The sequence below is a fragment of the Channa argus genome, chromosome 16, assembly GCF_033026475.1.
Source record: "Channa argus isolate prfri chromosome 16, Channa argus male v1.0, whole genome shotgun sequence".
Lineage (NCBI taxonomy): Eukaryota > Metazoa > Chordata > Actinopteri > Anabantiformes > Channidae > Channa > Channa argus.
The window spans coordinates 22,333,731-22,350,506 of NC_090212.1; the positions used below are offsets into that span (position 1 = coordinate 22,333,731).

The window sequence follows — 16,776 nt, forward strand, 5'->3', positions numbered from 1 at the left end:
TGAACAATTTTACTCCTGATATCACTGTTCACTGGCATCAAAGACTGCAGGAAATAGACCATCAAAATAAAAGCTTAGGCAAAAGTTGGCATGAGTTTCTGTAGTAGAACTGCAACTTTGCAGGAATAACTGACCCAGATGACAATTTCACAAACCACAGGAATCCATCTTTACTTTATACTTTGCAAACATTTTAATGATTATTTTTTGGAGCATACACATTTGAAAATATCTGTTTACCTCAAACTGCAACTTGAGTTAAATAAATGTTTATAATATACAAAGAAAATACAAGGGAGAGCAGAGCTTTGACTTTTTTATCTTAGTTTTCTCTTTAGATGTGCCTCGCACACACAACCAGTGTTTCTGTCTCTATAGCTTCATTGTAAAACACCAACTCAGACCTTTGACCTTCACAGCTGGTCAGAAACAACCTGAAAACTGTCGCACGCACACGGAAACAAAAAGCAATAAAACAAAAAGGAGACGGAGGAGCCTGAAATTTCGAAGGAGGAAAACTGAAGCTACGAGTCAAACCAGGCACTAAACTGAGAACAGACAGGAGGTGAAGGAAGGTCAACACACGCACGCACGCACACACACACACACACACACACACAAAGAGCAGCCGGCAGCAACACAACAGCAGCTCAGGTGGATGAGGAGGAGGATGCTGCTGATGAAGATGAAGGACACAAATGACAAGGTGTTGTTCCTCCTTCCCCTCCTCTTCCAGCAGGCGGTCAGTCGGCTTATTTGAATTGGCTGGCAGATCTGTCAATCACACGGAGGGCGGCGATGGACAGGAGCCTGGAGGAGCATGCTCAGTGTGGCGAGTGGAGGTCAGTTGAGGTGGAAGCCTTTCTCCATGGTGGCGGCTAGCAGACGCTCCCTCATGATGTCCTCAGACGAGTATTCGGGAAGCTTCAGGTAGTGAACACACGTATTGACAGATGGGTAACTCGAGTCCGTGGCATCGACCTGAGAACGAGGAGGGCAGCCAATCAGAATCACACAACAGCTTGTTATTTAACATCCAAGTGTAACATTTTGTTGATCTGAAATAAGTTTGCTCTGAGCGATCAATGCACTGCAAACTACCTTCACTAAGATAACGGAGCCACAGCAATTAGAAACAAAGATGCAAAGTCAACCAAAACTGCAGATTTTTTTTCCTGAAGCTACAGCAGCGTTTTCTAAAAATGCTTGTTTTTGTTTGTATTCAGTTCTTATTGTTTACTCAAAAGAAGTGATAGTAATTCAGGGACTGGACATTTATTAGCTTCAATTATTAAAGGTTTTTTTTACCTTCCTGACGATGGTGAGGCGGGGGTGAAGGTTGGCCAGGCCACCGGGGGGCAGTGTGGAGCAGCCCGTGGTGAATTGCAGGAAGGCTTTTCTCTCATCAGATGACATCCCACATAAAACTCTGACAAAGCGCAGGAAGCCAGGACTGAGAAGGAAGAAGAGAGATGTTAAGACTAATATCTATCTATAGATATTTCTATATCTATCCATCTATGCACGTAAATATACACACACCTGTCTCTGGTGTAACCCAGCTTTGGTTCAGTGTAGTTGATTATGTCGTCAGCGGTCCAGGAAGGTGACTGGTTCCCACAGAGAATCATCTGAACCTCCTTATGGCTAAAAGAGCTCAACTTCTCCATCGGAAACACTTGATTAAAACCCTCTGAGAAGGAAAGGTGAAGGGAAACAAGGCATGAGAAGAGGAAACAAGGAAAGTAACTAAATCCTGTTTTAGGCTATTAGCTAAATGTATTATTTTGTCTTCGTTGTGTTTGTGCGTTTACCTCTGAAGGCCTCCATCTGTTTCTGGATGCCAATGTGCATACAGAAATCAAACATCAGCTCCACGTACTCTTCTGCATTCTCCATGGTCACGATCTGCACACACACCCACCTTCAGTTTAAAGCTGAACTTTTCCTTCTCTGTGTAATGTAATTTTACTTCAACCTTCTGCACTAAGTTTTAAAACATGCAGACAAAAAGTCACATGCTGACTGGAATCCTGCAATACTGTGAACTCCACACCTTTATTTTTAAACTATAAATATATTTTTTTTTTTTACCTCATCATCCCCGTTTGGTTTCAGATCTACAGCTGAGAACCCGTGAACTTTCGAGGACGGACAGAACTGAAAGTTTAACCTGCAGAGAGAATAATATAATCAGACGACCTTCTACTTGTTTTCAGGAGCTGTTTATTCCAGTTTAAGATTTTCATCTTTAGATCTGCTGAAGAAAGGGGCATTTTGATATCACTTCAGTTTGTCATCCTCACAGAAACAACTGGAATTGTGAATATTTGATCTGAGATAGATATCATTGATAAATAGGACAGAAAAAAGTCCAAAGTCACTGGCTTATTCAAATGCTGAGTCATGTTAGCTGCATTTCTTTTACTACATATCCAAGTAGTTTCTTCAGAAACAAGTCCAGTTCACATGTTAAACCTTGGAGATACTGCTGCAAACCCAAACCTGAAGCTCTGTTGTGTGTGCATGTTGAAGTATTACCCGAGATCCTCGATGCTGAGGGGGGGTCCAGAGCCCAGGGGGTTCCTCAACATCAGGTCCTGAAGCCTAGTGTTCTTCTCATCCTCAGATAAACTCTTATTGGCCAGAATCTGCCTCCTCTTCACAGCCAGTTCCTTCACTTCTTTCAGGAAACGGGCCCTGCAGGAGGAAAAACATGACAGGAGCAAAAAGAAGAGTGAGCTCCAGGTTTCAGACAAACTTTCATTTTCCTCAGTCCAACACAGCAGGAAAACTGAGCAGATCTTTCAGTTGTTGTTCAACAGTCATCTGTGTTTCACCTGTGTGGGTTGACCAGCTGGAAGTCGTCCCAGGTGAGAATCCCGTGGTACCAGGCTGGTGGTTTGGGTTTAGGTGGGTCCATGATGAACTCTGACTTGGAGTCCTCGTCAAAGCTGCCCACAGAGTAGGTCTCCTGGCTCTCCTCAGTCGACGCCTCCGACTGCACCTCGGACAGCAGCAGGAAGGGTCGCTCGGGGTCATGACCCTGCGGTGAGCTACGGGACTGGTAAAGCAGCTTGCTCATATTGGACTTGATGTCCCCCATGCAGAGCAGCTTGAAGAAGGGCTGAGAGACAGGCAGGTCCACTAGCCGGTTGTCCTGGATGCACTTGGCCAAGAAGATACCCAAGAAATGGAAGAGCTTGGTGATTCGCTCCAGCTCCTCACTGTCCTGAGGGAATGAAGCTGGGAACAGACCACAGGAACGCTGCACGTAGAAACCAGGAGGCTTCAGGCCACCACCCAGGTCCACCTGAAACAGAAACAGAGCACAGTCTACTGAGGCCATTCTGGCTTCTGTTTCTTCTGAACATTCAGCTCAATTAAATTCTTGTGCATTTAAATTTATACTATACTATTAGTGAAATGTTCACAGCAGTATTCAGAGGTACAGATCCAATAAAAATATAAAACCTGCCAAATAAACCTTAAGAAAAAAGTTTCAGTGTGTTGTGAATGTCGGACCTGTCGTGACTCGTCGTCAGGAAAGTCGTCGTCACACAACCAAATTCCCAGTGACGTTCTCTGAAACTCTGCAGCTACCAGGGCATAAAATTCCAGAGTTGGACCGAGTCCTGTTCCCTCCTCACCCTGAAACTCCACCTGGGGACACACACACACAGTGTTAGCATTTCTAATACTGTTAAAAAAACTAAAAAAACTAAAAAAAAAAAAAAAAAAAAAAACGGCTTTCGGCTTGTCCCTTCAGGGGTCGCCGCAGCGGAGAGCGTTTTACAAGTTGATTTGGCCTTAGGTTCGGCAGATACCCTTCTTGCTGCAACCCTCCCATTTTAATGCTGGCTCAGAACCGACACCAAGTTTGCCATTGGTGGCTGGGTGGGGCAGGGTTCGATCTCGCGGCCTTCTGCATCCCAACCCAATGGAAAACAAAAAACAAAGTACAAATAATAAGTGTTACTGTGGAGAACCAGCCTAAGTTGACTTCTCACCTCCAGCACCGACTTCCTGTCAGCGTGAATCTGCATCACAGACTCTGCCCATTCCATCATTGCTTCTCCTCGAGGAACTTTGACTCGCTCGTGTTTGAGCCGGCCCACCCTGAACTCTCCGGGATCATCGCGTCGCACTGTGGTGGATGGCCGAGAGCGCTCCATGGTCGCTTCCCGCCGGTTCTGCAGCCATACAATCGCCCTACGCACACACCCCAGGGTCAGAGGTCAAGTAAAATCAAGAGCAATATATTCTTGAGTGCAAATTTAACAGAAGAATTACCTCAATGAAAGATTTGACATTTAGCCTCAGATTTATCCTGAACTAATTCGTTGTGGTTTGTGGGAATAGATTTTTACATTTTATTTATACACTGAGACTAAGCTATGTCTTACAGATAAGCAAAGAAAAAAAGTAATAAATCTTTCCTGCAGTGAAGGCTATTTCATTACAGGAAAAAGGAGGACAAGAACCTTCTGCACTCTACAGCAGAACTTTCCGTCCCTTATTGGACTCACCTGGATGCTCCAAAGGCGGTGCAGGTGAAGTAAAGCTGTCGTGTTTCAAAGGGGATGAGGAAAGGACACTTGGAAGTGAGTTGCTCACACCAGTCAGGCAAAGCACCACTGGCCAGAGCCAGAGGCTCCTGGGAAACACAAACACTGGGCTCAGTAACCAGTTTCATTCACACACCAACAGGTTAACATCAACTGACAAGTAGCTAGGACCATAAAACAACTCATCTGCAGCGTGAAAAGCCGTGTAAACTGGTAAAGCAATCATAGTATTTAACAGGCTGCTTTTGTCCAAACATACTGTTATATCAACTCTTATTCACCATCAATACTGAACCAAGTGAGACTGACTGACCTCGATCTGCTGCAGGATCTTGGTTGTGATCTTTTTACTAGTGAAGTCCTCTGGAGACACATTAAACTGCAGCTCATCCACATCTGCACAAAAAAAAAATAATCATCTGAGCTGTGCGTTTCAGCAACGTGCACATTGCGTGTGAATGGTTTTAATGCACATGTTTCAGAGTGTTCATGTCTTTCAGTGAAGATGTTTCTTTAGGTTAGGTTTAGATAAGGTGGATGTAAAAACACAGGAATGTGTGTTTTAGCATATTCGTACCCTCCTGCAGCGTACGTCCATTGGAGTCCGAATCTCCTCCAATGATGAAGAGGATGCGCAGCAGCTGCAGCACATCCTCCACCCCGCAAGCGTTCTGGCTACAGCCTGCTTTCGCCTGTGCTGCCTCCCTCGCTGTGCCCAGAATCTCACTGCTCTGATTGGCTGACACAGAGCTTGGGCTCAGACCACCAGAACGGCCCCCGATACTGTGCTCGCAGAAGTCCTGGAAGAGGGAAACTTCACTTTTATACCAATTCTGACAGGAAAACAAAATTATATTGTGCAGACCCTCAAATATTCTAATATAAACATTATTGGTATTATCTTTTTTACTATTACTGTCATGTTTTCTACTTTGTAATTGTCTTTTTGGTTTTGTTTTAAAAAGCACACTCCTGCTCCTCAAGGTGTTTTCCTGAATAAAAGTTATAAATATAAATGTAAAAATTGTGAGCCATTTTAAGTATATTACATGAATTTATCCTGTCACATCTTCTGCCATTTAATGCTGTATAGGTTTTGAAGATGAGAAAATTAATGTAAGTTTTAAAAAGTGCAGTTCACCATTTTTCCACTCTCCTTTTCTTTATCCGAGTCCTTCAGCTCTCTGTACAATATCCTGCAGGAAAAAGAGCCAAGGTAAAATCATAAATGCCTATGAAACAAAAATGTTCGTCTCTATGAGCACGAATGGTTTACACTCTGCTCTTACGTGTAGGTCGGTTCCCAGATCCGTCGCAGTTTGTCCGTCTTCACCGCTCCACTGCAGGAAAGCTGCAGTAGCCGCTGGACATAGTAGAAGATGGTTGACTTGTAGTTTGACAGAGGAAGTTCCACTTCTCGGGTTGTGCCCAACCCTGCCACCTGAAAACACACACACACACACACACACACACACACACACTTAAGTTTTAGAAACCACATCCGTCACATCTCTAGATTATAAACCTTTCCAACTTCAAAATCTGACTAATTTCTTATGAAAAAATGTTGTAGCTTTTGGTTTTCTTACCTTCAGGGTTAAAGAGAGGTGAGGAGATGGAGCACACTCGACCTCCTCCTGAACCTCAGAACGAGGGGTTCCTGCACAAAGAAAAAACAACAGGATCTACAGGTTAGTTAAAGCTCAGAAAGAAGCAAACTGAGCTGAACATGAACCAAACCAGTTAGCTGCAGTGCTTAGTGGGCTGGTACTATAATTCATTACATTAGTTTTATCTTGTTAAATATCGGACCGTCAAAATTCAGTTTGAAGGTTTAAAGATAAAAACTGAACTGGATTTAGTTTGTGTTAAATCAGATGCAACTGAAAGATATTTAAGGATCCTGTGTCCTGTGTATGTTTTACCCGGTGTGGGGATCTCCAGGTCGGTGGTCTGCTGAACGTTTGTTCTTCCTGGTCGGGGGTCGAAGGCTGGGACGAGAGCCGAGAACTGTCTCTTTAGGACAAAGTCGTCATCCCATGTCCTCCTGCGACCTCCTTTGGTCTCATATTCCTCCTCCTCCTGGAGAACACAACCATCACTACTCATTCTCACTTACTATAAACTTATTTAAAATGCATAAAAAATTAAATGAAGAGGTTTCTGTACCAGGACCTCCTCGTATTCCTGGTCCTCCTGATTGTCATCTTCATTCTCATCGTCATCATCATCTGGCTCTGGGAGGTCCTCCTCGTCATCAAGCTCAGCCAATAATGTGTTAGCACGACAACTGTCCAGAAAGTCTACAGGAAAAGGACAGAAACACAATGAAGTACTCTTAAAATCCAGCTGCTAGCTCAGGACATCTTCACTTAACTAGTTAAACAAACTTCACTTAGTCATAACCTGACAGGTCAGGTCAGACAATAAGATAAAATAATAACATTTTATTGTTACATATTCAGAGTAGATTTACTCCTGTTTGTTGGTACCTCTCACTGAAAAGAAAAAACTCCCAGTTAAGAGTTTAATTCTTCAAATGTATCATTACTAATGTGTTCTGTATTTTATCAGACATGCCAGAAACCAAATTGTGGTGAATAAGCAGTTGTGGAGAAAGTACTTAAGTACAAATACACAAAACAAAAAAGTACTTTAGTAAAAGTACAAGTACTACGCTGACATTTCAAATGATGGCAAAGTAAATAAATGCAAGTTATAATTTACCTGAAGTAATGGTTTTAAAAAAAATGACCACTTTTATTAAAGATTATTAAAAATTCCTTCTTTTTTTATTTTATAAAAAGTAAATTTGTACCATTCAGGAATCAGCAATTTATTAAGCACCAATATTGGTCTATCCAAAAGTGATTTAACTGATTTTCAAGCAACATCCTTGTGGAATTTGTTCAAAGATCTCTGTATAATCCAGATAAGGTTTGTATAAGTTAGGTAAACTTGTTATTACTACAAGAGGCAGAGAAATATTTTAAATTTCAAGAAAACACAGGTCAACACCAGTCAACATTTACACACATTTGCTTCCCAAAGAAGAATCATAGGAAATATGTTAAAATTAGTGAAGTCCCCCTTTAACTTTTCAATATTTCACTCTATTAACTATTAGAAAAAGGACAGAAAATAATGTATTAGTTGTGTAAATAGTGCAGGTGCTACTGCCTATTTTGCTCCTGGATTTAAGGAGTTAGACAGCAGGTTAGCTGAAGCAGGATGTGTGTGCATGGTCACCAACCATAGAGAGAGAACTCAGCCTCCTGGCCCGTATCGCTCTCACTGGATGTGGATGTCAGACTGGTCGTCAGCGTGTTGCTTAGCAACTGGCCCACCGACAAACCCGTGGTGGCCGTGGCTACGTTATTGCTGCTGGTTACTATGGAAGTTGACATGGTAACAGTGGAGGTTGTGCCAGTGGTGGTGAGGTTAGGAAAGCTCTGAGCGCCCATGAGAGGAGAAGCTGCAAACAAACAAACAGACAAACAAAGGGCAGTTAGTTGGTCAGAAACCAAAAACACAAAGCAGCAGGTGAAGCTTGTTAGGATCCATTCAGCTGACTGACATAGCTGCTGGTTGGCTGGATGAGGCTCGTGGTGTTCACCCAGCAGCATGCAGACCCAATCAGGATGTGGTTTCAGATCTGATCAGTAATGTCTGATTTATTACAACTAACAGTCTGAAAGCATTCCTGTTACTATAAGAGCACAGCAAACCAGTCTTCATTTGAGGCTGAAGAACAACTAAATTTCTGTTCAAAGATGTAACTTACAGAAGCTACAAAATGATGGGAAGTACACAGAAACCCCAACCTGTGGCAATTTCTGTCCTTAATTAATATGCCCTGTCAGCCAATTACTGAACAACTCTGCTGAGACCTACCTGATGCTTTAACTCATGTAGTGCAAGTACTCTACAACTGCAGCGCAGCATTAGAGTAGGGAAAAAAAAAAAAAAAAAAAGTATTCCTAATGACTATAGGATGGTGGAAGGTTGGCCCAGTACTTTGTAATAACTTGGTTATTAGTGTAGCAACATTGCAGTACATGCTTGCATTAATGCGGACATTAGCATAAGAACACTGCAGTACTCACTGGCAGTACTCATGACGTTCCTGCCCAGTGTGTTTGTGTTGTTGTCACTGCTGCTGCGGCTCAGGTTCATATTGTTGGTGGCGTTGGTGCGAGACATGTTGGGTGCGCGGCGAACGAAGGATTCCATGAGGCTGGCCTCTCGTGATGACAAGTTAGGCACACTGGCACTGGAGCTCATTGGAGCACCGGCAGCCAGCAGAGAACTGACTGACAATCTGGCGTTAGCCACCGAGCACAGAGGCCTCTGAGAAGGAGTGTCCTTGTTGGATGACTCAGACACAGAGCTGACGTCTGGGGAGCTAACGCTGACCAGCCCCATGGAGATAGCCGTCGCTGGGTCGGTGGTCGCTGTGGAGGAGTCCTTGTTCCTGGCTTCGTCTCCAGTGGCAGGTGTGTCAGCGGTAAGTGTGCCAGAGCTGGATGCCGAACCCTCCACTGAGGACGACAAGACAACAATTGGCTCCTGCTGCCGTCCGTCGGAGCCGATTCCTCCTCCTGTTATCCCTCCTACCCCAGAGCCCTGGTCAAGCAGCAACCCTTCAACTCTCCTCTCCAGCCGCAGACCCCCTGCACCTGACAGTCCAACGGAGGAGCTCAAGCTGATGTCAGAGGAGGAGGCGACACTGCAGACGGAGCTGCTGCTGCCCTTCCTGCTGGAGGAGCTGGCTCCACCTAGCGACATGGCCCCAGCCTTGTCGGGACAGTTATTTTTCACCAGGCTGCTCCATGACTGCTGCTGCGATGACGATGAGGTGGAGGACGAGGAGGAAGAGGTGGTGGTGGTGGTGGTGCCGCTGCTCGCCGCTGGCATCGCAGAGTGTCCCACTGTGGAGGAGGCGGGGCCTGAAACAGTGGATGAGACAGGTTTGGGTGACGGCGCTGTGGCAGCCGACTCAGGGTCGTACCCTGGAGCAAGCTTGAGGTCAAACTTCCCTTCAGCGCCCATACGGTAAGAGTTAGAGCCGCCAGCATCCCAGGTTACATCAATCCAGCCTGGATGGACAGAGAGATAGGAGGGAGACGGACGGATGGATGTCAGAGACCCGGCAGAGAGAGACAGAGTGACAGAGGAAGGCAGACAGACAGGAGACAAGCAGCTTACAGTCAGAGCAGCTCCACACTGAACTTGATTGTGTAAAATGTTCATTTAAAGGCACCTTGAGATTTTATTTGTATTTTTTTTTATTGTGACATTAAATCCTGACTAATGTCGCACTATTTCAGCTGTTGGACAACTGCTCATCCTACCTTAAGTTTGTTAAGGAGTAATTTGCTCCTAACCAGGAAGTAAAGAATAAGAATTGATAAATCTATTATATGTAATGACTTTTTCCCCTCTTTTTGTCCTTCGGCTTATCCCGTGAGTTCAGTGTGGCCACAGTGGATCATTGTCTGCGTGTTGATTTGGCAGGTTTTACGCCGGATGCCCTTCCTGACGCAACCCTCCCCAATTTCTACCAGGCTTGGGCCAGCACTGCACAGTTGGGGAAGGGAGGGTTCAGTGTCTTGCTCAGAAACACTTCGACATATAGCCAGCACTGGGGATCGAACCACTGACCCTGTGGTCCCTGGACGACTGCCTTTTACCAACTGAGCTGTCTAAACACAATATACTGGAAACTGTGAGCAGCAATAGCAGTCAGCAAGTTTTGCCATATTTGTCATTTGGTGTTTTAACAGTGGGAACAAGAATTCTTGGTGGTTTTACTGTTTGTTAAGTTCAGCAGTTTCTTCTAAGCTCCAACTTCTGTCAGAAGTGTCACCTGCTTTTGATGCATAATTTCCTACTTCAACATCAATTCACAAATAATGACATAATTGCTAAAACTGTATGTTAATAAAGTCTACTTGTGTGGTTTTTGGTCCAGGTGGAGCAATGAGAGAGAAAAATACAAAACACAGTCACAGAAAATGACAATCAAAGCAAAAGTAGAAAAATACTTCTGGCAAAGGCAAAGCGTCAAAGCCACAAAGATAGAAATTATACAACAATAGCGATCATCCTGGTTTTTGATTTATACAAAACGATAATCAATCGAGCTGCTGCTGGTGGTGGTGGCTCAGCTCACTGACAGACTCATCAGATCTGAGTAAAACACAGAAACACAGAGAGGAGCAAGAGGCACAGAAGAAAAGGAGGAGGAGAGGAAGAGGGAGGAGGAGGAAGCAAGGTGTTTGTTAATTATTACGTCCTGCACGAGCTACACAGGCTGCTTCTCAAATCTGATCTGTAATGTTGTCCAGGTGACCTGTTGGGAGTGGAGTGTTTAGTCAGTGTATTCATATGAAACTTTTATTTCACTGGTTCACAAATAATGGTAATAGTCAAGAAGGAGCACAGACAGTTCTGATTACACTGGAACGGTCATATTCATCTTGGGCAGTTAGTTTATTCAACCGTCTACTTTGGAACTTTTTTCACTTGTCTGCCTTTTGCTTTATGTGTTCTCAATGTGTAAAGATTCAAACAGCTGAGCCAGCAACAGCTGCTATTTATAATGAACGAGACCTGGATTTATGGCCTTGTCATCATAGGGTGGCAGCACAGACTGATATGATGGGAACACTACAATGATATCATATTAACATCATGTGTGTAACTTTAGAATTTAGAAAGAGTTTGACTTCTTAAATTAATTCATATGACAGATTACATTTTCATTCACCTTTTCAAAATATGATTCAGTATTCTGTGGCACAAGATCACATGAAATAAATTCAAACCAGGACTAATTTAACCACCTTCTTTGCAGAAATGGGGATTTAAACTAATAGTTATGCCTCCAGAATCTGAACATCTGAATTTCAAATACCGATAACACAAAAACTGGATTACAAATTCAAAAATTTGCTTGCACACATCTGCCTACAGTTGAGCCTCAGCAGAAACTGGGAGCTGTGGACAAAACCTTAAAATAAGAGGTCAGATTCTGCCAGACTTGTGATAAACTGTAACACTGATAATACATGTTAGTTTACTAAATGATCCTTTGTAGTTGCTGGATAAAAATGGATTTGTCGTACCATTGTGAGCCTCTCCAGTGACTGTGCCTTCTCCAGCTGGGTTTCCATCCTGGTCTCTCCACTTCCAGTCGATGCCACGGATGACCCGCGCCCCTGGGACGATGTACTTCATCACTTGGGAACGAAACAGACGGCGCTGGCGACGTAGGTTTGCCTCTGCCTCCTTCACAGCTTTACCTGAGACACGAGAGAAACAGAGATTTTCTCTGTAAATAGCAGACTGTGCAAAACCTAATTAAAATGCTTCCAAGATTCTGATCATGTAAACAACAGCCTTTATTGGCATTGAGCACATACATGTTGTACATACATGTTACAATGAAATTCTTTAACCCATCCCCCTGGGGGGAGCAGTGGGCAGCACGCGGGGTGTCAACTTCAAAAAAGGGTCACCAGTCTCCTCACTTTATTCTTTAAGTTAAAAAATAAATACAATTTAAATAATGAATTTAAGAAAAGGGCGCACTTACCAAGCTGGTCCTCACAGACAGCAGTGACGGTACCGTACAGCTCGAGTCCTGAAAGAGACAGGTAGTGAGTCTGACCACTGGCATTCTTCCCCATCTGTTTGATTCTGATGTGTCTCCAGCCCTGCTTTTCATCTTTGGACGGGTCCAGAGGCCACGTGGCTGTCGACCTGGGAAAACACACTCACACATTTACATACACTAATAAACCGACATGTAGATTTTTAAAAAGTTGGGGGGCGGCAGTGGCACACTTGGTAGAGTGGGCTCCTACCGACTAGTAGGGGGCCACTGGAGTCCCATTAAATCATTAGTTTCAAATGGATTAAAGTAAGTAAATGGAAGGTCATACCCTGGTTCATTGAGGCTGCAGTCGTCTACATGAGTGTAGAGAGTAGTCCAGTTCTGACCATCCTTTGACACCTGAAACACCCAGTTCCTCAATGCAGAGCGGCCATAACCCCTGCAGGAGGAAGGAGCAAATAAACAAAATATCTAAAAAAAAAGTGTGCATATGTAAGTGATTAAGAGCATATTTAAGTAAATATTTATACAGTTATACAACTAATATAACTAGACATGACAACATTTTATGGGAAAGCGTAATCCAAGTACAATGGCTACAGCTACACCAGTTGTGCAGTAATTGGTGCAGCTGTAGGAAATGAAATTTCTTACATAAATTCATATTTAAAAACTTAAATAATAACTGCTTTATTGTGACAGAAACATTTGGATTGTGTTCACCTGAACATTTTCTAAACATCTGACTTGCATCAAAAATGTACCTAAATGAATGAAAACAGGCTTAAAGAGAAAATTGCAAGTGTGTCTCAGGGTGTGGGTAGATATAAATACCTGGCGTGTCTCAGGGTATATGCTGACGGAATGACCCAGAGACCGAGGTCGACGGCAAACCAGGCATTTTTGTCATCATTGGTGTGGCAGTTTAGTGCAGAGCTATCCCGACTAAGAATATCCTCCAATCGCCCGTAGGGGAGATTACGGCCCTCAGAAGAAGTCACCACCACCAGACCATAGGCAGCAGGATTTACCCACTCATAGGCTGTCCTGGATGGAGCAGAAATGGGGCTTTTTTTTCCCTTTTTACATAAAACTCCAACTGCAAGTTTTACTCTATAAAAACTAGTAACCAAAAAAAAACAAAAGACCCACAAAGTTTAATTTAGCTTTTTCAATAGGTCCATGAAAAGAAAGATAGGACACATCACACCACTCTTCAGATCTCTGCAGTGGCTTCCTGTTGCTGCCCACATTAGGTTCAACTCAACTCTTGCCTACAGAGTGGTCAACTCAACAGCACTTGTCTACGTCAACTCCCTCATTCAGGCCTACAATCCCTCCCACCCACTATGCTCTGGCAACAAACGGCATCTTTTGGTCCAATCACCACAAAAGATTTTCAACTCAGTGGTCCCACCAAGATGGAATGAGCTGCCAATCTCTGCCTGCTCTGTAGACTCCCTTCCACTATTCGAAAAATTAAATGCGAATCACCAGATTTGGAGCATTTAATAAGTTTACCAGGATACACACAACCGACAGTTCTGATAGAATAAATGTCATATACCAAAACAAAGGGTGTTTGACAGGTTTAGACCTAACCCATTAAAAACAACCTGCAGAAATGTATTATGTCTTGTTTATAACCTAAACCTATGTACTGCATAAAATACAAATATAGAGACTGCTAAATGTTTAACTGTTCCTCAGTTTGAGACCCACTAAACATTTTCTTTTAAATTAAACAGATCTATTTAATTCACACTGCTGAAAAATGTTCAACATGACAAATTCAAGTTTCAGACTTGTAGCAATTGTTCTTACTTGGCGTTGGTTCCAACCCAGTAGATGATGCCATTCTCATCAAAGTCATGTTGGTGTCTGAAGATGAAGGTCTGCCCTTCCCTCAGCTTCCTCACAAAGACAAAGGATGAGCGCTCAAAATCATACCACTGCTTCGCCACCTGAAAGGACAACAAGGAGGAGAAAAGTAAACCAAGTTTTTCATTAAGAAAGAGTCTTTTTGAGTAAAAATAGCTATTATAGTCATAAAAATGTGTGTTGTTATATAGTACATTATAATCCTGGTGTGCTTTGTCATAATGCCTAACCCTTCTCCAAGGCCTAGTTAAAAAAATAAAAATAAAACAAGTGCACAATAAATTTGAGTCAGTTATTCAGATAACACTTTCCCCCCCCCCCCCTTTTTTTTTTTGGTTGTTTTTTTTTTTTTAAGTGTTACATCACATGATTGATGATACCATCCTAAGGTCATCAAACTCCAGTTGTGTATGAATTTCCGTTATGTCTTGTCTGCCATGACTTGTGAATTCTCACCATCTTCAGCAGGTACTGCTCCAGAGACTCCACGGTGGCAAGCGGTTCCATTTTCAACATGCGACCCGTCCGGTCGATGAGAGCCGTCTCACCCGGTGCTCGCTCCAGACGGAAACGCAACCTTCTCGTCAAAATCTGATACATTGAGTTCAAACAGTTTGTGAGTCTGATGCATCCACATGACCAAATGTGAACTCACCTGAATGCAGAACCCAAAGTGACTCACCTGCAAGTTGTATGAGGACCCTGGAGTGTCGTACAGGTGCAGAGGTAGACGTTCTATTGACTCCAGGACCGCTATCAGTTTACGGATTAAGGCAACAGCTGGTTGGCTACACACACACACACACACACACACACACACACACACACACACACACAAACGTTAAGCTCTCCCTAGTTCTTCATTTCTGACATCTGACTTAAAACAGTCAGGTGCTCACATGGGCATTAGTAACTGTGTTCTTGCTTTATCCTTCCAGTTTATTGCAGCCACTAAAGTATTCCTTGCTACTACACATACAATGTAAGTGGCTGAACTTTTCCATTACTAATTAGTCTGCCATTTGTTATGTCAAATAATTTATGTATTATTTGGTCCATAAAATGTAAAAAGTGACGCCTACAGCAAAATCCAAAAACTCAAGGTGTTGCCATCAAATTGTCTAAAATCCTAAGGATATTAGGTTTGTTAAAAAACAAAGCGTACATTTTGCTTTTCTCTTGTAAAACAACTCAAAAAAGAACTTCTTAAAACAGTAGATTACTCATCTTAATATACTTATTAATAAATCACTTACGTTCTAGAATTTCCCTTTTATTTTACCAACATTATACATGTACAAAATTATAGTTAATTTAAGTCATGATTAATCAGATCACTGTATAGCTCAATATATTATTTCAGAACCACAGTTGACTTTGGTACATGTATCACAAAGTCAGACTGAGCTTCAAGTTGACTTATCAAGTTAAAACATCACCTTTCATCGTCTTCATTCTCGCTGAAGGCCGCCTTAAAGACATTAATCCTCTCCATTAAAGGCTTACAATCATGTTTCAGGTCCAGTTCCACACTCTGCACACAGACACACAGCAGAACTTTAGATCAACACTGTCATGTCTCAGCTCAATAATAATGCTGGTCGGATGCTCTTCTCACTCACATTATTGAGGACAGTGAACAATGCCTGCACCAAGCCACTGCTACACATCTCATACGGAGAAATTGTGTTTTCATCCTTCAAAACTACAATCAGGTTCTCCAGTGCAGTTTTCATCAGGTCCCTCCATGTGTTCTCTCCTTCAATACACTACACAAATAAATAAAATTACACAACATACTCATTAATACACCAAACCATCTACTTATGACTGGAAATAATGTTGGAAATGTTTATGTACCTGTCTATTAGTGTGAAGCTCCCAGGCAGATTCCAGCTGTGTGGCGATGTTCCTCAGGGTCACCACCACTCCTCTGGGCATGCTTTCTACAGCTTTGAAGTGGTCGTCATACAGCTCCCTCGCCATGCTCTTCACCTTCTGCTTTGTCTTCTCCAGCTTTGACTTCAGCTTCCTTCCTCGCTTCCCTGTCCAGCCTGTCACAAATTCTGAGCCTGCACACAGTGCACAGTGTTAGAGACCATCAGCACACCAATGCAATTTTAAGGGGGTTCCTTTAAAATTCTAAGGCAGTATTTTTTTTTTTTTTAAATATTGCAACTACCCTGTGCATAAATGACACTTAAGCATGTTTTATTAACAATAGTTTCAAGTCCCCCAGGTAACAGCAGACAGCATGCTTTCCTACTTTATTAGTTCTCCTGTACATCTGACAGCGTTTGTTGTGAAGCTGCTGGGAATTAGACTCACCCAGTGACGTCTCTGCGGTGAAGGAGTGTTTGGTTCCTCTGTTAGACTCGAAGACAAAGCCGGGCAGGTCTTCCTTAAGAATGGTGGCCTGCTGCCCATCTGAGTTGTGAATGGCAATCTCTCCCTCCTTCAGGCAGGTCAGAGACCAGTTGCCCACTGTCAGCTTAGTGGGACCCACACTGGACAGAATTGGCTGACTGGCCGTTACTGGTTTCACCTGACTCCTCGCCCGCTGCAGCTTCTCTAGGAACTCACTCCGAGACTCTGCAGGAGGAGAGAAGTAGAGGTGGAAGGAAAGTGGGGAAAGCAATTAGTGAAAGAGAAGCGCAGTGTGAAAAATGGAGGAAAGTTACAAAATATGGAAGAAAAGAGAAAAAA

General features: G+C 43.1%; 1 protein-coding gene across 4 annotated transcripts in view; it reads right to left on the reverse strand.

Moving 5' to 3' along the window:
- Positions 1-169: 169 nt before the first annotated feature.
- hectd1 (HECT domain containing 1) overlaps positions 170-16,776 on the reverse strand; it is a 30,953-nt gene continuing 14,346 nt past the window's right edge. For 2 of the 4 annotated variants that reach the window (XM_067478830.1, XM_067478828.1), the window contains exons 15-44: positions 16,399-16,662; positions 15,931-16,142; positions 15,693-15,839; positions 15,510-15,604; positions 14,753-14,858; positions 14,527-14,661; positions 14,014-14,153; positions 13,024-13,236; positions 12,518-12,628; positions 12,169-12,335; positions 11,699-11,875; positions 8,675-9,667; positions 7,822-8,043; positions 6,738-6,871; positions 6,494-6,650; positions 6,158-6,228; positions 5,858-6,009; positions 5,710-5,764; positions 5,146-5,368; positions 4,882-4,964; positions 4,530-4,657; positions 4,011-4,212; positions 3,526-3,663; positions 2,841-3,313; positions 2,542-2,700; positions 2,095-2,173; positions 1,815-1,908; positions 1,543-1,693; positions 1,309-1,453; positions 170-981 (exon numbers count right to left, since the gene is read on the reverse strand). In XM_067478830.1, the coding sequence (XP_067334931.1) occupies positions 844-981; positions 1,309-1,453; positions 1,543-1,693; positions 1,815-1,908; positions 2,095-2,173; positions 2,542-2,700; positions 2,841-3,313; positions 3,526-3,663; positions 4,011-4,212; positions 4,530-4,657; positions 4,882-4,964; positions 5,146-5,368; positions 5,710-5,764; positions 5,858-6,009; positions 6,158-6,228; positions 6,494-6,650; positions 6,738-6,871; positions 7,822-8,043; positions 8,675-9,667; positions 11,699-11,875; positions 12,169-12,335; positions 12,518-12,628; positions 13,024-13,236; positions 14,014-14,153; positions 14,527-14,661; positions 14,753-14,858; positions 15,510-15,604; positions 15,693-15,839; positions 15,931-16,142; positions 16,399-16,662 (5,564 nt within the window). In that variant the 3' untranslated portion in view covers positions 170-843. The remainder of the gene's footprint in view (positions 982-1,308; positions 1,454-1,542; positions 1,694-1,814; positions 1,909-2,094; positions 2,174-2,541; positions 2,701-2,840; positions 3,314-3,525; positions 3,664-4,010; positions 4,213-4,529; positions 4,658-4,881; positions 4,965-5,145; positions 5,369-5,709; positions 5,765-5,857; positions 6,010-6,157; positions 6,229-6,493; positions 6,651-6,737; positions 6,872-7,821; positions 8,044-8,674; positions 9,668-11,698; positions 11,876-12,168; positions 12,336-12,517; positions 12,629-13,023; positions 13,237-14,013; positions 14,154-14,526; positions 14,662-14,752; positions 14,859-15,509; positions 15,605-15,692; positions 15,840-15,930; positions 16,143-16,398; positions 16,663-16,776) is intronic. The other 2 variants (XM_067478829.1, XM_067478831.1) reach the window with 2 other exon arrangements.